This window comes from Coccinella septempunctata, chromosome 1, assembly GCF_907165205.1.
Source record: "Coccinella septempunctata chromosome 1, icCocSept1.1, whole genome shotgun sequence".
NCBI lineage: Eukaryota > Metazoa > Arthropoda > Insecta > Coleoptera > Coccinellidae > Coccinella > Coccinella septempunctata.
The window spans coordinates 35,674,936-35,695,439 of NC_058189.1; the positions used below are offsets into that span (position 1 = coordinate 35,674,936).

At 33.2% G+C, this 20,504-nt stretch overlaps 1 protein-coding gene across 1 annotated transcript; it reads right to left on the reverse strand.

The window, feature by feature from the left end:
* Window positions 1–4,573: 4,573 nt before the first annotated feature.
* On the reverse strand, window positions 4,574–6,704 carry LOC123310243 (solute carrier family 66 member 3). The gene is made up of 4 exons (XM_044893715.1): window positions 6,321–6,704; window positions 5,945–6,164; window positions 5,772–5,892; window positions 4,574–5,189 (listed from the first exon to the last, which is right to left on the reverse strand). Exons 1-4 carry the CDS (start codon window positions 6,482–6,484, stop codon window positions 5,053–5,055), a joined length of 642 nt encoding a protein of 213 aa, XP_044749650.1. The 5' UTR covers window positions 6,485–6,704; the 3' UTR covers window positions 4,574–5,052.
* Window positions 6,705–20,504: the final 13,800 nt, after the last annotated feature.

A 20,504-nucleotide genomic window follows, 5' to 3' on the forward strand; every position in this document is an offset into this window, starting at 1 on the left:
CCACTCTACGAACAAGCCTAATTAATTCAATAATTAAACTGTTTGACAAGAATTTCATCATTTCGCTATTGTTAATGAAATTAAAACTGTAAAACCAATTTTCAGGCGGTCTTGTTGGGTTGGTTGTAATTTCTGGAAAATAATTTCTGTTGGCATTTTGAAATAATATGTTTTCATCAAAATAAATTATCTCAAATATCTACATTCATTTATTTCCACAAATCATATTAATCATATAAGTGAATTGATAAAATAATGAAATTTTCTGGATATAAGCATAGAACTATAAAGATAGGCAAAGAACTATGTGGATATAAGTTCTTGAAAAATCTTCATCAAACGACACTAACATGTTCAGGAAAGTTTAAGAGGAACTTGAGCACAATCAAAAATCACATAATTATTCACTACCTTCACAAATATCGCGATAATCGAAGATAATCTACGATAACATTGCTATCACAATGAATTACTCATTTGACGCCATGCTTGTTTACAGGTCGCGGCGCCCTCATCGGTAGTTGGATTCTCCAAATGCCAAGACAAATTATTTCTCCGAGATATGACAAGGAATATGAACAGGTTCATTACCTTTGGAGGTATGGAAGGTACCCTCCCAGGAATTATATACCGGGTGGCCCACCCCAGACGCGGCGCTGATTTTGAGGGAGTAAATGAAGATATTTTGAAAATCTTTTCTTGTGGTGTGTGTAGGATGTCCCAAAGCACAATTTATAAAATTATTTTCATATATATAGGGTGTTTGAAAACAAAGATATAGACCAAAGTTGCACTTTTTTTAAATGTAACACACCCTATATTTGACCTCAAAAATGGAATGGCAAGCTCAAGTTATGATGAGTTTCGTCAGATTACTTTATAGCTCAGAAGCACCCTTTACGAGGTAATGGCGAAAAATCGGAAATATGGAGTTTTTTAAATAAATATTAATGAAGAAACTAGTTACGCCAGCGATACAGACAGAATTTTTTCGAGTAGACAAGTTAGCTACTTCAACATATAAAAGAAAATTTCAACTCTGGAATATACAGAGTGATCATAATTAATTCACAAATATCAACTACAAATAATCGTCGAAAACTTTCTTATTTCAAATGGTACACCCGGTATTTCTATATTTCGTTGAACGTAAAAATTAATTTCGAAACTATCTTCAAAAAATTTTTCTACATTTAAATCTGATATCAGATTTAAAAGTTTTGGTAATGAAAGGAGTCTTCAGTTATTGCAATATCAAGTGAAATTGAGAATTTCTTATTTGCAGAATCGATATTCAGTTTATCTAGGGAAACTTCTGTACACAGAATATTGTTTCGCAATAGTTACTGCACAATGACTGCTGCACACAAAGTGCAGCTTGCCGTACATCTACTGCTACATTTAAAGTGCAGCTTGCTGTACAGTTTGAGCACAGTGACTACTGGATATAAAATACGGCTTGCTGTACAGTTTTTGCACAGTGACTACTGCATTTAAAGTGTAGCTTACTGTACAGTTTTTGCATAGTGACTACTGAATTTAAAGTACAGCTTGCTGTACATTTTAAGCACGTAACTGCTGCATTTGAAGTGCAGCTTGCTGTACAGTAATTGCAATACCATCGCTGTTTTTGAAGTGCAGCTGTGGGTGTATGTCAAATGCAGTTTGTACTGTACACTAACTGCACAGTCCACCGGGACATATACGATCCTTTTTGGCGCAGTTACTGCATTACAATCACTGCAGTCAAGTGAAGCAACGATTTACAGTTTTTGTACAGTGACTGAATTTCAGTGTTTGCTGGGATAGTTTCTGCGCAATTTTCGATTTTTAATTCAAAACTAATAAACCATTTTCGCCATTATCTCGTAAATAGTCCTTCTAAGGTATAAAGTGATCTGAAGAAAATCATTATAATTTGAGCTTGCCATTCCATTTTTGAGTTCAAATACAGAGTGTTACATTTGAAAAAGTTTAACTTTGGTCTATTTCTTTGTTTTCGAAGACCCTGTATGTATGTACCCCTGTATATGACAATAATTTTAAATTGTGCTTTTGAACACCCTACACACACCACAAGAAAAGATTTTCTAAATATCTTTATTTACTCCCTCAAAATGAGCGCCGCGTCTGGAGTGGGCCACCCGGTATAATCTATATATATACAAACCTTAGAAGATTACTACAGGCTTGTTCCAGAGACTCTGGTTTGTTCCTTGTTAGTAGAGTGGTTCACAACGGTTGTGAATTGTATAGACAAAGAGAGAGACCTCTTTGGTATAGAGCAAGGTACTGTACACTGTACAGTACACAACTCTCTATAACCCAGAGTATCAACTTGATACTCTTGGCATTATACTAACAAACCTTAAATTATGGAGAGTAGAGAGAAGGAGAACGATCGCTGCTTTGAGACCACAGATTTTTTGTCCCCTAAAATATGTACCAATATGGTAGTTCATGCTTTTGCCAACAGGCGCGCTGGCCATCACGAGAGTGCGAAATTTTGATTCAAATAAATTGTAGTTAGCTGAGTGAACTGTTTCCCTGGTGACGGATGATAGGAATATTATTATTTTCGATTTTTGATAAGAGAACAACATATGACCATGGTGAAATGTTGAAACGTGCTCTAGTATAAGAGTGTTTTGGCATCGGAAAGAAAAGGAGAAGAGATAAAATTTCCGAGAGCATTTTTGAGAGAAAATTGAAAAAAACCTTATCTCAAGAATCGACTCCGAATCAATTTGTGTGTCAAGAGCACTTTTGCGATGAAGATATCAAAAAGATGATGGATTCATTATAAACGAATTCGAAATTGTCATCCCTCGTGAGAAGTTGACTCTTCTGAATAAGAATATCTAACCAATAAAACTACATGGTTCAGAAGAGAATATTCTTGAAGAATTTTGTTGGCATAACATAATATATGGTTTATATCGTTCTCAGCTGAGTATTGGCAACAGAATCTACTCCAATACCTAAGTGATAAATCTGAGACTGTTACCTTTTGTTGTCTTGATGTGTACTACGCCTCACTTCGGATTTATATAATTTTGACGATTACGGTAAACCAACTAACATAGCTGCTTTCAATAAACAATGATAAACAAAAGTAGGTACAATTTTTTTGATCAGTGATTTCTTTTGAATTTCATTGATTTCGACTTTCATTTTATTGCATATAATTCAGAGAACTCATATTAAATATAGATTTGAAGAAAGGTATTTGAAAAATCATCAGAAAAACCACGATGACACATAACCTAAAATAAAATGAAGTCTGTTCATTTCGAAATTTCGAATTGACGCTTGAATCCCCAACCTTTATCGACACCCGTTGTAATCGCAGCGACACCTATCCTACGTTTCCTGTTTTCGGGGACACATTTTTAGTACGTCGATCGTTCTCCTTCTCTCTACTCCTTAAATATTCTTGCTCATTAGCACAGAACACATATAATAAGCTCATTAGCGGCGATTAGATCAGGCCAAGGGGGGCGAATGCCTCCTCAATTTCTGAGGAATGTCATTGAGTATTGAATACTCAAAGGGAATATGAAATTTATTCACGAACGTTGAACTCGGCTCGAATTTGAACATACAGCCGGGCCTATAACTGCTTAACAAAATTGCAATGTAACTAGAACTTCGCAAACCGACATCTGACGACAGTTCGCAAACCCAGTGACAACTTGCGAAAAAATTTAAGGTCAAAAATGAGTGTGGGTCTTTCTTTTTGAGCAACGTTTGCTTAAATACAGCTCCCTAAAGATGAAAAAATCAACCTGAGAAGCAATTTCTTCCCTAGAAACCAGAAAACTAACAAAAAGGAAATTTAGCAGACATTCTAATGGAAGCGAAAAGGCAATCAGGAAAATGTTGGTGGTGTAACTAGTGTTTCCCTTTTGTAGAAAAAACTACCCCTACAATTTGTTTCAGAAGAATTCTTATTCATACTATACCGTTCAATATTTTTTCTTGCTTCTGAGAAAAAATTCATCAACAGGTATTTAGCGTGAGTAGTAAAGGTTGGAATTATCTTCGAACATAAACTTACCTGGTAGGCGGATATCATGCTGCCATTCTAGGAGAACAGCTCAACAGACTTTTTTTTGCATTTTCGCTCCCAAAGAATTTCCCCTCAGGTGTCATCTCAAGGGTCAGTATCAAAGCAGGGTCTGCTCAAAAAACTATTATATGGAAGAGCAACATTGCTTATAGACTAGGAATTATCCGTTTAATTTTTTACAACTATTCAATCATTTAATTTTCATCAAGGAAATTTCTATGAAGTGAATACAAATCGGGATAAAGCAACAACACCTTAATTCCTGTTGACGGAGTCAAACATACGAATTTGTTTAGAACCTTGTGTTCTCCAAATAATTTTATCGTCATATTATAACAAATTTACATTAATATTAACACAATATACATTCAAAGCATCATCATGAATCATTCTGTCTGAAAACTGCCTGGAAATCTGTTAAGATAGATTCACGCTGAGGTGGACTTTGGTTTTATGTGTACACGACAAATAACTGATAATTTTGAAATCAAAAAGCTGAAGCAATATTGTAAAAATATTTTATTCTTCAATTATAATAAAAGTATTTGTAAAAAATCCGACAAAACATTCCTTGGCAATTAAAATATAACTCTATTGAGCAGTCTAAAAAAGCACGGTGTCATGAAGCAGAAAAATCAAGAAATAAAATGTTTTCTTGAATTTGAAACTTATATCTTTTCACAATGAGATCGACTGAATTCTTCAGTTCATATGCTTAAAATTCCAGGGAAATATTCCCATATACATGCACTAGTTGAACTGAGATTATTATATTTACAATATTCACTTATTAATTTGGAAAACACAAATTATAGCATAGCTCAAAAATTTGGACAGAAAGTTCTCACGAATCAAAGTTTGGACAGTGATTATTAGAGATTCTACTATCTTAGAAAATTTAATATGTGACGAATTGAAAACACTGTCTTCATAAAAACAATTTGAACAGGTATTAATTTCTGCAGTTTTAAAAATTAAAATTATTTTTCCTTCTTAATCTTGGATGGCTTGAAGATATATGCTGCTAAAAATACTGACGTGCTGAGAAAAACATTGATGGAGAAATTTAATAGAAGAGCTGCATCAGCAGAATCTACAAAAATTGTGAATATCCTTGCTGAAAAAAAAATCTATGGTTACAAGCACAAAATGTAGAAATCCTGATATTAAATTTACTTTCACACTGTGGACTGTTCAAAAAATATTGATCAAACAATGATCACCTAAATGAGTTAATCATGTCGACCAAATGATTTCATTTTTAGGCCTGTTCGTAGAGTGGTTCACAACGGTTGTGAACTGTACAGAGCAAGCGCAAATGGATTTTCGCTACCCTAAAATGGAATTGCGCTTGCTCTGTACAGTTCACAACCGTTTCAAACCACTCTACGAACAAACCTATTGAGACACTTCCTATCTCCCCAACAGTGAAATCATTTGGGTTGATTTAAATGACGCTTCATTTGATCCATTCAATTATTTTTATGCAAATTTGTCTGAGCCCTAAACAAAATATTAAAAATTTTTGATTTAATTTTTTTTGCAGAATCTGACCATCAACATGATCACAAATATTGAACATGTCGCTACCTGTTCACACAATTTCTGAATAATTAAAAAGATGCATAAAAATGTGTGAAAAAGTGAATGAATATTATGTTTAGACTCAGTAGTTATAAACCAAACAAACAGTACTTACTGAAGTTGGTGAATGCTGAAATAAACCAAGTGAGGAGACTGACTGATTCTGAATTTTTTGTTCTGATTATTTCAATTAACTGGATGACTTTGGATGATGCTCCAACTGGTGTACATAGTGGCTGAAATATTCATTTTCAGTGCATTCAAATAAGTCACTATGAATATTCTTACCACAAGGTAAGTGAGAACTCCTTTAGGAACAATTGATAATAAACCTATAGTGCAAGTGAAATAACACATGGAGCCAATTAAGCCATATATATTGTAACATTTCTTATAATGCATTACACAGATAATGAGTATCAGCTCTTGTATAAGAATTATTGGATATTCCATATAGGATAATATGGCATAACCATTTCGGAAGTTATACGACATCATAACTGTATAGCTAGAAATAATATCAATTATGTATGAGGAAATCTAAAATAACCTTCACAATTCATAGATCTGAAGGACAGGGGAAAGTAGTCCTTGATTTTGAAACTTGTGATAATCTCAGCAATATGGAAAAAATATTCACATAACAGTAGTTTGAAGTATTTACCTTGAAAGTTCCATCAATAGACCTATGAGGCTTACGCCAATTGCATTCTTCATTTTTAGGATGCGTAATATTTGGGGAATTTTCAGAATAAAACATGTTAAAATTGTTATAACACTTAAGGTATCAGATATCAGTTGTAAGTACGATACTTCATTCCTGACCATGGTGATTTATAATATTAATACAGAACCCCTTCACTTGGTAGTTTTACCTTTTCACAGCCCAATTTTTCTATCAATGAGCCTCCAAAGTATTGTACAATTGACTTATTTTTGTGCTAGAGACAAAGTTCAGTAATTTAAATAATCTTATACCTATCCATTATCCTTATCCTGCATATATATCACCTGTTATTGGTTGTGTACACAGAAAACTAATTAGCAGGTTAGGTAAGGTTAGGTCATAGACTAACCAAAGTAGAGGTGTGTAGTTCGTGAACGAACTAGTTCAATTGAACTATTCCGTGTAAGGAACGAAAGGAACTAGTTCACGAATAGTTCGAAGTATAGTTCACTCGTTCCCTGAATGACAGAAACGATCGATGAGTTCGCAACGTTTTCGTATCTCCCTCACCCAGAGATATATATCTCTGCCCTCACCCTAAAAAGTACATCGAATCTCACTGTATTTTTTATTTTATAACTATTGACCTCAATATATTTCGTTTTATTGATCTTTTCTTTTTATTCTCGAAACAAATCCCAGAACTCAGCAAAAAGCATAAGGCTTGAAATAATGTACACTTCCACTTGTTTTCTCGTGAAACCCGTTAACCCGTATCAGAGTTCAGTTTCAATTCAACGTTAGTCCAGTTCCAGACATGAAAGAACGACTGCATATCACTAATTCATAGCATTCCAATAACCGTCAATCGTTCCATGATTCATAATGGAAGTGAACGATTGTGAACTAGTGAACGATTCATGTGAACTATTCACCATCGTGAACGAGAACTAGTGAACTATATCCTCTGAGTGAACTAGAACTCCCACCTCTAAACCAAAGATATTACAAAGATATAATTTACGCTTTCTTTTTGACCGTTTGAGCAGCTCCTGGGCAGCTCCGGTGCATCTCACTCGAGCACCGACGCGTTCTTTTTGATTGGGGCGTGAAGCACCGGAGCAGCTCGCGTTCTTCTATCTATCTATCTTTGAGACTAACCGTCTGTTCCTGAACAGTACTGTCAGTATTTCAGAGACGATGCCTATTGGCCCACATTGAACTATAGTTCAATGTTGGCCCAGTCGTTCGAGTTCTATTGTTATTCATAGCTAAGATGTCTAAAACACTGGTGTGAGCACTTGTCACTTTTTGCAAGCATCAACATTTCAGAAAATCGGGGATATGGGATCAGTTTCGTGGCGGCGCCACCATGTCATTTGCTTCGTTCTATCCTTGTTCTATCAAAGGAAGTCCAAGATACTCTCTCGTTTTATTTTGTTTAGCGTTGATATCGAATATCGATCAACGAGTGCAAAATATGAACTGGCCCATTTTGTCAGCTGTTAAGGAATATTTGTTATTTACAGTTCAATTTTCGTTGTAAAAACAAATTTGTCAACATTTCAACACTACCGAATAAGGGTTCAAAGGAGTATTTACTGTTCTTCTTCAAGATAATTTCCGTTTGACAACTTGAATTCGTGAGGGGGGTAATTCAATATGATTTTAATAAAACACAATTGATTGGTCAAATATCCAATATATTCAGTTGATAGAAAGGTAATTTTCACTATATCTATTCAGGAAGAATATTTGAAGAACAAACTCGAATTGATTTATCAATTTCTGATTCTCAATACATGCTCACAATTCACATTACGTATTTCCAATACAGTTTCTTTGAAATATTTCTGAAGTTGCCATAAAACTTAGCTATATCCTTCCCGAATGTTTGTTCATCTGATTTTTTCTGCTTCAAATTCCAACAACACCGAATTATTAGCTGTAGTTCTTCATTGTCCATACAGAAACCTGAACTTACTGAACGACATGTTGAATAAATGAATGTTCTACACCCCTTTCTCGAAACTAATACATTTTCACACACAAATAATCGCTTATGAATACAACATATTCGTTAGTCGTAGGAAAGTATTCAAATTATTTTCAAATATCAATTGACAATGCTCTATCAAATTCTAAACAGCGCTACCTACAGTGGGAAAAACGAAACTGGTCCGATATCCCCACGAAATTAAAAACAATATCGAATCAGTGAATACACCAGAGTTTTAGACATCTTATTCATAGCCTACTACTAACTCTAGTAGGCTATGTGTTATTCGATTGCGGGCCAGTAAAACCAGCAATATCGGAACAGGCCCCTAATAATACATGGACAGGCATTGAACTCTATGGGAACCCCCGTTCACCGCATCGAGGAATACCCACGAGAGAGAGGGGGGTGGTAGAAAAGAGAGATAACAGCAGTCCCTGGCATTGAACTAAAGAAAGAAGTTTTTTTTAGTTTTTAGTTCAATGCACAGAACACGAATATACAAGAAATGCAATGTCCCTACTAATCCACAGAAACACGGATGACACTTGTTTGGCCGCCATTTGCGTGGGCACGAAGAGTGGGGAGGAAGAAAATTTAGGCGGGATTTATGAATTCGGAATATGAAGTATTAAGTTCGAAAAATACACTCCGTCGCCTTTCTCTGCTACTATTTTTCTTTTTATCGAGTTTAGTGGAAAAGATTCGATTAAAAGAACGATAGGAGTAGAGAGAGGCGATGGAGTGTATTTTTCGAACTTAGGTAAGATAGCCTCTATAGAGCTCAGGTTTGAAAAATGTTGGGAATATTAGAAGGAAAAAACAAATTTCAATTAATAAATTAATATATTGAACTTTTTTCAAATTAACAAAGAATCCATTCATGACAATGAAAACTAATGATGTTAAAAATGAGTATCCCAGAAAAATACTTCTATATATGACTAATGTTTAGAATTATCTTGGCAGAAATGACTACATAATACATAGATATTTATTAAAATAGAATTATTGTCTTACACATATTACTATGAATGTGTAAATTTGCTGTTGGTTGTTAATTCAAAGAATAAACTTATTGTCATTTACTTCAATGAATTTGAACCCCTAGAGGAAAAAAAGTAGAGACAATTGTGGAACCTGACTAGCAATGATGCAAATCTTACTCATAATGTGCTTAGCAATCACAAAATATAACTGGAATGGAGAAATCTTAATTTATTAATATTTAAAATATGTAGTCAAATTCCACACCTACGAAATAGTCACCATTATTTACATTGGGCCATATTACATTTTCAAAGAATATTTACAATTTATATAATCATGACAAGGAAACAACAAATCAAAATATACCCATAGAGAAAACAAAACAGTCAAAAGTTAAACCTAATAAACATATCTATTTAGCAGTAAAATAAAAATATCAAACTCAAAATAAATAAATATCCAAAGTAACAAAAAAAGAAACAAAAACTTTATAACTAATCACATTTGTGATGATGAAATAAACAAATATCTCAGAACAAATTAAAGGGGGGTGGGGCAATAAACTAATATCACAAATGTTCATTTGTACCAAGCTTGAAAAAAGTCTTTGGTAATGGTATCACATTTCGGTATCAGTATCACAGGCCAGAATCAGTTAAATCTTCAAATTGTCAAAAATCAGTCTTCTTCAAGCAGTCAAAATCAGTCTTTTTCAAGTAGTTGAAATCAGGTTTCATCCAGCTGAGACAATCATGAGGATTTTGTGAACATGAAACAAACAAAAAATAAGGCAGTATCATCTCAATCATGAAAAGTGAATTGTTTAATTCAGTCTTAGAATGTGAGAACTAATCCATTTGTTGATAGTTAGGTAGTTAATTTCAACTTCTTTGATATATATATATATATATATATATATATATATATATATATATATATATATATATATATATATATATATATATATATGTATGTAAATCGTCAAGTTTGGGGACATTTTTAAGGTGGCATTTTTTTTGTATACATTACTATACATTCGTATATATGACCTATTGGACCGGAGAAAACCAGAAAAAAACATTTTTTCAAGTTTGGGGTCATCCTTATATTTGATTTTTTTTCTGATATTCTGATATACATATGTGTTATTCCGTGAATGGAGTCAGAAAAATCACAAACAATGAAAAATCAATCGTTATTTTACACGTTTGTTTTCAATATTTGCTTAAATTCGGTTGATTCATTATTTCAGGATCTTCACGTTCCGTTTGCACAAAGTGTTCAATTCACTCGTGTAATGATATGTGTTCACTTTATTGAAATGGAAATTTCATAGATTTTTTTGTATCTGAAAACACTCAGGTGAGTAATAAACAGACTCTATTGAGTCTGATTGTATGGGCTATTGCATATATACAGGTTGAATGTATGTTATGAATTTTCATTGAACTGATTTGAACCGAGAATGATATGGAATAGTCATTTCAATTATTACTGAAAAAAAAAATAACTGAACATATTTTTTTGGGAATTTTCTAATGGAATCAATGAATCTGTGGAAATTATATAAAGCATCAAAAAGTTTAGACGCAGAATATTCAAAATATCACATGATATTTCATTTCGCCGAATTACTCAAAATACAAGATGATAGTTGGTCAGTGGGCGTGCCTTATCTACTGAGTAAAGAACAGTAAATCCGGGATAGCATGCTTACCAACGGATTACTGCACTTCAACTTATCTATCTACTATGACTGAAATCTATGGCAGAAATATTGATTAAGATCATTTCAATTCGTGACAATTTGAATATTCGAACCGACAAACTGGTTATTATATGCAGCAAGTTGAATTAATATTTCAGTAGTTCATTGCTGAAAAAAGTCCATAGTACAAATGCTGCATCTATAAAAAATGATTGAAAGGGAAAGAAACCAACATCTGTAATATCAACACACAATGAGTCCACAATAATCTATTCAAGTTAAGAAGTTATATGGTTTCCTCGAATTACAATATAACTCATACTTACAAACTGACCTGTCAAGTATATTGAAAAACATGAATTGAACAATGAAATCACAGTATCAATATGTCAAATCATAAACACTAATAATAGAAAACTTCTAATGATAATATCAATTGAGGCTGATTGATTAATATTTTTCATCCTTCAGTAGTAATAGAAGACTGCAGCAAAACGAAAGCAAAAGAACCGGGTTCTCGATAGAGCTTCTCGCTGCGATACCTAATAATTTCTGAAAAGTTCCTGTCGAAAAACCTCCCCTCGGGCTAATTATGAGAAACCGAAGTATCAAATTATTCAATAAAATTTACTGCAGCCAATCGTTCTGTTGTTGAAATACTGTATTTTTACAAGTGACAATATTTTTATTGTTACCATAACCAAAAGTTTTCAAAACATTACGATTCTCATAAGTAGGTATGAATATGTTATTAATATAGGAAGATTGAAGTGCCGCCACTGCCGTCCGATATAAATTAATTCATGTTGGACGGAATATATCAAATGAGTCGATAAAATTCGTTGTAACCTTTTTTTCCATCGTTCAGGAACACTTGGAATATAACTGACTCCAAACTTACCATACCATAACAAAAAGGTTCCAAACTTTACGATTTTTATGAGTATAAATAATGCATGTTATGAATTTTCATTGAACTGATTCAAACCAAGAACGATATGGAATAGTCATTTCAATTATTACTGAAAAAAAATAACTGAAGATATTTTTTTAGAGAATTTTCTAATGGAATCAATGAATCTGTGAAAATTATATAAAGCATCAAAAAGTTTGGACGCAGAATATTCAAAATATCACATGATATTACATTTCGCCGAATTACTCAAAATAAAAGATGATAGTTGGTTAGTGGGCGTACCTTATCTACTGAGTAAAGAACAGTAAATCCGGGATAGCATGCTCGCCACCAGATTACAGCACTTCAACTTATCTATCTACTATGACTGAAATCCATGGCAGAAATATTGATTGAGATCTTTTCAATTCGTGAGAATTTGAATATTCGAATCGACAAACTGGTTATTATATGCAGCAAGTTAAATGAATATTTCAGTATTTCATTGCTGAAAAAAGTCCATGGTACAAATGCTGCATCTATAAAAAAAGATTGAAAGGGAAAGAAACCAACATCTGTAATATCAACACACAATGAGTCCACAATAATCTATTCAAGTTAGGAAGTTATATCGTTTCTTCAAATTACAATATAACTCATACTCACAAACTGACCTGTCAAGTGTCAAGTATTTTGGAAAACATGAATTGAACAATGAAATCACGGTATCAATATGTCAAATCATAAACACTAATAATAGAGAACTTCTAATAATAATATCAATTCGATTCTGATTTTTAATTTTTCATTCTTCAGTAGTTATAGAAGACTGTCGGAAAACCTCCCGTCGGGCTAATTGAGGGAAACTGAAATATCAAATTATTCAATAAAATTTACTGCAGCCAATCGTTCTGTTGTTGAAATACTGTATTTTGACAGGTGACAATATTTTTATTGTTACCATAACAAAAAGTTTTCAAAACATTACGATTCTCATAAGTAGGTAGGAATATGTTATAAATATAGGAAGATTGAAGGGCCTCCACTGCCGCCCGATATAAATTAATTCATGTTGGACGAAATATATCAAATGAGTCGATAAAATTCGTTGTAACCGTTTTTTCCATCGTTGAGGAACACTTGGAATATTACTGACCCCAAACTTACCATACCATAACAAAAAGGTTCCAAACTTCATGATTTTCATGAGTATAAATATCTAATGTGAAGATCATGGACGTTAGATATAAATTTTTTATATTCAACTGCTTATAGGCAGGAAGTCCAAATTGAACCTTCAAAATAAGTAACTTATTTACAAGGCAATCATCAAGCCAATATGGACGTACGGCATCCAATTCGGGGGTTGAGTTAAAACCATCAAATGTTCAAATCATCCAAAGACTCCAATCTAAAATACTACGTTCAGTGGTTAATGCCCCTTGGTATGTCTCCAACCACACCATCCATGAGGATTTAACAGTTCCATATGTCGCCACAGAAATAGGAAATTACTCGAGAAAATATCATCAGAAGCTGGAAAGACATGCTAACCAACTGATCGACCAACTGACAGAAGATCCGTTCAACTCACGGAGGTTGAAAAGAACCTGGCCGAACGGCCTAACTGGATAATCTTAACTATGAATTGATGTTCAATACTTTTTCTTGGTCTCTACATACAACACATTTACTTAATACTTTTGAAAGTAGATTGTAAATCTTTCTAAATTCAATAAAAAAAATTATATGGACATAATTCAATAAAACTCATTGAATCCACCCGTTCTATTATTGAGATACCTACTCTGAAGATAATATTGTCCTCATGATCATCATACTATAACATAAAGCATAAAGGTTCCAAACTTTACGAGGTGCATACGTAAATAACATTAACAACGATATATTTAACTGGCAGAATCATCGAAATATTCTACTTCTCCTCCACCGGTTGGAAAAGTGTTGCTACGTAAAAGATCTCAACCGTAATTAGCCATTTTTTTTCATTAATTACGTGTTTCAAACGATTGAATATAAATCCAATCCATGCGGTGCGATATCCATCCATCTAAAGCGATCAGGAATTTTTGATGACAATTATTGACTCAATAGGTATTACCAGATTGCGGAAAGGATGTAGAATATTTGTGAGAGAAAACTTCTGAAATCAGAATTTCCGTACATAACTGAATACAGACAAAGTATTCCCCCGTTTTCATGAATTGACCCCGAACTGAACAAATTTCGGATATACAAGCTCATCAACTCCTGAAAATTCTAGAATATTCTTCCCCGTTCGCTGGTGTCTATGAAATTAACGAATGAAATATATCCACATAGCAACAGCCGTAGGAATTCCCTGATGACGAAATTCGCTAACTTTTACCTATTAAAAATATCCTAATATTGAGCAGGAAATCTTCTATAACAATGATATGAAACTCAAATGAGACTTTCAAACTCAATAGCAAGAAAGGAATATTTCTTACTTTTGATATTCTTATAGACGCAAAACTTCGGTGGATATATGCAGGGTGATTTCTGACCAATGACCCATTGAAAGGGGATAATAGAGGACAATATGAGGAGTCAGAAATGGACACTCAATCATATTTTATGCCTACTAGTTTCTGAGATACTGGGTGTTTCCTGAAAATCATTATATTGAAATCCCGACAGTTTCGAAACTGCGAAACAATAAAAAAACAGGACCGTACAAGATTATAAACTTTTTACGTTCTAGTAGTAAAACATCCCTCAGTATATGAGTCAAAAAATTTTAATTATCAATTTCGTAGACATGAAAAAATGCTATGGAAATCAATGATCAATCTGAATAGCACAAATTTTTTGTTTATGGTAGAACCATCTGAAAAACAAAATATCTGGATTTTTTTTTACAAATCTCGAAATAATCGACTGATTTCAATAATATTTAAAGCTATGTTTGAGAGAGAAGCAGGTGTTAAAAATGTATTTCGATATTAAAGACTGATTTAGTGCCCTAGTTTTGATGATCAGATATCAAAAACACCACTCCGTATGATTCACATTTTAATCATCCACATATTCGGAAAAGGGGAAAAAATATTTCTGAAAGAATTATTTCTCATCATTCAGAGTATCCAAATCGCAGGATAAGTGGGAGAAGTCTTAGAAGAAGGCCAGCTCCATCTCCTGATTTTATCCCTTTGGATGATTTTTATAGGGTCATTAGAAAAAATTAGTCTATCCGGAAAATTTCAATACTAGAGCTGAATTATTTCAGAGATTTGATGAAGTATGTGTTGATCTTCGGTATAACCCTCGAATGTTACGAAAATCAGTTTTATATGTATAGAAAAAAGCTGAAAAATGCATAGTCATTCAAAGCAGCTTACTGATGAAATTTCATAAATAAGTTATCATATTTCCTATGTGTTCGTTAGAAGTTCAATTCAAATATGAATTGTTCGTCTATGAATGAATTTTCCGAAACCTGTGTCTAATCAATTAAAAAAAATGTGCTAATTGAATACATTGTTGCCGAATCATTTCTTCTCGTCTTCATGAATATGTTAGTTTTGAATTCATCATTGATTTCTATAGCATTTTTTCTTGTCTTCACGAAACTGACAGAAAAAAATTCTTCGCGTACAGATTTATGTTTTGATACATTGGCGTAAAATGTTTATAATAGAGTACGGTCCTTCTTTAAAGAATTTTGGCAAGAAAATTGCAGAAAGTATGCAACTGAACAGTGAATTCTACTGAAAGTACGTATGTAACTGCAGAGAATTCACGGTGCATGAATTCACTAGTAATTATCTAGAGAATTTTCGACTGTTGTAAACGGGCTTTAAAGACAGAAATATTCAATAGTTTGGAAATTATAGAGGTTTGAATATACTGTGATGTTCGGAAAACACCAAGTATCTCAGAAATTGGATGTTTGAGTGCCCATATCTGACTTCTCATATGATCCCCTATTACCACCTGCCCGATGGGTCATTGGTCAGAAATTACCCTGTATACTTAGATACATTGGATCGTTTCACATTTTATACAGAAAGGTTAAAAAGATTCAACTTCTTTTCCGAAATATTTGTGTCGACTTGAGTCTTTCGATCGTACAGGAAATGTATATCAAATGAAGTCTGAAAAAAACTGTTTTTAATTCTTTTCATAACTGATCCATGAAAAGTGATTGAAAACATAAATCGTTCAGATTTTTCGGAAATAAATTTGGAAATTCAATGACTGGTAATACAGCAGGGAAGTGATTGCTCTATATTTTTGGGGACACCTTCGGCGAATGAAAAATCTTGTCAAAGGTCTACAACAGAAGGAAAATTTTAGACTCAAGTATTTACTATAAATGAACCATTTTCGGGTAGAATACATTTATTGTTGATAACTGACGAATCAGCAAAATGTTAAGAAAAAAGTGAATTTTTGTTATGGTAATATCAAGTTAACCATGTAAACCATCATAATATGAATTTCTTGAAGTGGATATAGGATAAATCTCTTCACGAACCCTATCAATCTGATTTCGTACATTATTATTGATCATTAAATCATTATTGGTCATTGAACTTTACTGAACTTCATAACTTTTTCTGTTGTGAAAATTGTGAGGTTTGAGCTTGTTTGTAGTTATCTTATGAACAGTTTGGGAATAAAAATATTTCGAAGACTCTTTCAGTTTGGTCGTTAAAAAAAGTCATTTAACCGTACAAAATTGTTCAACAGATTCACTTTGTCAGGTCTCCAAACTAACCAAATCCCAGGAGAAAAGTTTGAGGGCCGACCCCAAAGTTGACAAATGACTCCAAACTGACCATTTAGCGACTGAAAAGTACCCCAGACTTGACGATTTACATACATATATATATATATATATATATATATATATATATATATATATATATATATATATATATATATATATATATATATATATATATTGATAACTAGTACGAAGTGACCTCAAAATCGGAAACAAAAGTAACGCTTTGACTTCATATATAACGTTGTTACCTCCGATTCCGGAGGTCATAACGTATCGCCTTGTTTTTTAGCTTAACAGACTGAGGCGACTTCAGGGATCAACATATCAAAAAAAAATTTTTGCGTCACAAAGATCGTATATATCCGTAAATTTGTCTTTTAGTTCGACCGTCTCCCGTTGGCGTTAGCGTCGCACCTATATACAGTTTAATTTTCGACGTAACCAGGCAGTACAACATCAGGTACCGTGTGACCTCCAAAAATGGCAACATTGCATTCGAAAGGTCGGCTTCTATCAGAGGAAAGTGAAGTGGCTAACGAACAATAAAAACGTCCTTCTTTTGAATAAATTATCTTTTGTATCCAACTCTTTTTCACGTGACGCCAACAGTATATTTCCGATGGAATTCTCCACGGAGAACAGGGAAAGCATTTTCCCAATTTTTGTTTTCTTTCTTTCTATACAGGTAGTATTGCAACCAATGCAATGCAAATACTTTCTAAATCATGTAATTAATTCTCAATCCAATTTCTTTCCGAAAAACGATTTTTCAGCCACAACTCCCTCGTCAATATTCGATAGTTTTTCCGTTAGCATATTTGGATCGCCCGCAAAAATTTGTATCATATATTGATGCTTCACTCATTAATTCCGCCCAATGTATAGTATGTTTCAAAATCCAGTTACCTACCCGCTTACGTGAAACACACTAGGTACCAAGTATGGCAGCTTTTCTCGGAGACATTCTACATGCTTTATATACTTCTCATAATTTTCAGGTCATAGTTTTCGGAATATTCTCGATTCAGATAGGAAGCTTACAATAGCACTAGCTTAGTAGGTAGCTTTAAATAATTTATGTCGATTGAAAGAAGAAACTTCAAAATACCTATCATTATCATTATTAAATGAAACACTTCCGCTTTGCAAGGTATACAAGGTGTACACAAAAAGGCTGCTAACTTGACGAACTTAAAGTCAAGGCATATATTTTTTTCCATTGTTTCAATCATTAATCAATACACAATGTTTATAAAAGATGCATATTCCTAACTGAAAAAATGCATTTCAGTCCCGAATACGCATAATATTAATTTGCGAAAAAAGAAGTGAATTCATTAGTGATTGAAATGATAAACAAAAATATAGGCATTGCATTCGAAAAAACGAATTTAAATCCATTTAAAGTTGGCCATTTTGTAGACACCTTATATAGCGCCAGTGTTTCATTTCAACTGATACTTTGAAGAAAGTAAAGGTTTGGATTTTTCTTTCAATCGAAATAAAATATTTACCGCTAACAAAATTTTACTTGAGAAATCATCTTATAATAGGAATTGAATTGATGTGGTCGGTACTTGATGAAAATCAAATCCATAATTGAACTCAAAACAGATTTCAAGCGGGTGGAGCTGTACATAAGTTTAACTTCGCCAACCTGAAGATGCTATTATGATAGCGAAAATCGTATAAACTGTTTTAATATTATCCAATAACAAAGCCACTGCTAGTATAAATTTCGATTCGAAAACTGTTGAACGAAAAAGTATCTAGAAGTATACGAAAACAACCGAGATAGAGAGAATTAAAATTAGAAAAAATGCCAATTTTTGTACTGCTTCAATTATTACATCAATACAAATAAAAGAGAATCGATGTATATTATTTGAATGCATCACGTTTGAACGACTGCACCAAATTGGATAATTCTTTTTTTTTGTTGTATTCGTTATTGTCACAACAAGGTTCAGAATGTTCAGAAAAAGTCGAAGGAAAAGAAAAAAGGGCTTTCCTCTCTTCCTTCGACAGATCGAGCTATCATAGAATATATCCTAATTGTCAAATAACAATTTTTGACAATTTCGAGAACTAATTCTCGAACACAATATGTCTGTCCCGAAGTAATATCTTTGGTCTGTCCAGCGGTGGTACCACGGTCGATCGACAACTTATCAATGTTGGATGCGATAAGGCGTTATCGTCAATCTAATTGCACCCGATAGTTTTCGTGTTAACAAGATGTTCATGCAGCGGAAAACGATCATCTGCGGTACAAATTTCCACCTACTCAACTTGACGATTGGGGTTTCAAATGTAGATTGCAGCGACATGTTGATGACAGTTCGAACTGAAATGTTAATGGAGTCATTGTCAGTTTTGAACGGGATTTTGAGATTTTCGTCGAATAAATCCTTTTTTCTCAGTTTATAGTTATTTTTTCTCAATTTAAAAGAATGGTTTTCCAAACTGGATTCGTGTGTTAATTATTATCAATTATAGGTCAATGAATGTATTAGTATTAATATTTATAGCCCGTTTGCCACAGCCGAGAATTCTCTAGAAAATTTACTAGAGAATTCTTTACCGTTACATACGCACTTTCTGTAGAATTCTCTGTTCAGTTGCATACAAAATAATCTCTGCCGTTTCCTTACCAAAATTTGGTAGAGAATTCTCCATAGAATTCTCGGCTGCTACAAACGAGATTATGAAGAAAATTCCGACCATGTTCTGAATCTAATAAAACAGAGTAATATTTTTTGTGTCCGAATTTCTAGGCTTTTTACACGATAATAATTGAAGGAAATTGATTATATGGAGTGCCACAACTACGCCTTCTTCATTATATACGATACCTAAAATTGCAACATTGATGTTAAGAAAACCTGTCCGAGTTAAACTGGAAATCAGAAATAATTTTCTTAATGAATTTTGTGTGAATTTTATCGAAATTTATATGTATATCAACTTCATAGATGGAGAAAGTCGTCTCTGGGGAAAACAGATCGGGTATGGGTTGTCAAATTTTTTTTCATTAGTTCCGCCACCCGTGAGAATCCAGGAAGGGAAGCTAGTATCTTATAAATGTGATGTATTGAAGATGAAACATAATGCTCAATTCCGATATTTGATTTACTTATATGTGTACTTAAGAACTTATCGTGTACATGTTTATTTTCGTGATTGTAAACTTCATTTCAGTAAACTCATGAATTAATTACCTATGAGGAAGGATAGCTTTCAATCACACATCAAGAGCATCAATCACTCTCGAAGTAACCCCTAAATTCATACAAAAAAAACAATATGAATTTAATTAGTAGAAATATTCCATTCCTATTTGAGGAAAGTTATTCAAAACTCTTATCAATAATCAAATCACCCCCAGCATCAAAAGGTCTATCCATATGTGGCACCAAAAGTTGAGTTTATTTTGAAAAAAAATCTACTACCTTATGCACCCCTCTGAGACTATGCGTGACAAATTCCCCAATTATTAGGCTTGAAAATTTTGCTCAATCAAAATTGAATTTGACCTTGTCCAAGAATTTTCCCACAAAATAGTTAATTCTTTTTTAGATATTAATTTTGGGTGTTATTTGTAACACATTATATTAACCTGGAAAATATTCTATTCTATGTTTTTTGAACCAGTCAAATTTCACTTCCCCCTTGACCGTATTCCCTCTAAACAGATATCAATTATCTGAAGATAAATTACATGAATAGACCTTTGGCAAATTTGATTTTGTGGGTAGTGTTTGTTAATTTCGTTGAGGATTTTGAGGATTAATACATTATTCATGAAAAAA

Excerpts from the sequence above, each read along its gene's own strand:
- LOC123310243 (XM_044893715.1), bottom strand. The coding sequence starts at position 6,484 with ATGGTCAGGAATGAAGTATCGTACTTACAACTGATATCTGATACCTTA. Across the intron at positions 5,893-5,944 it reads GAGTTCTCACTTACCTTGTG|CCACTATGTACACCAGTTGG; the intron begins GTAAGAATATTC and ends TGAATATTTCAG. Across the intron at positions 5,190-5,771 it reads TTCAGCATTCACCAACTTCA|CAAGGATATTCACAATTTTT; the intron begins GTAAGTACTGTT and ends TTTTTTTTTCAG.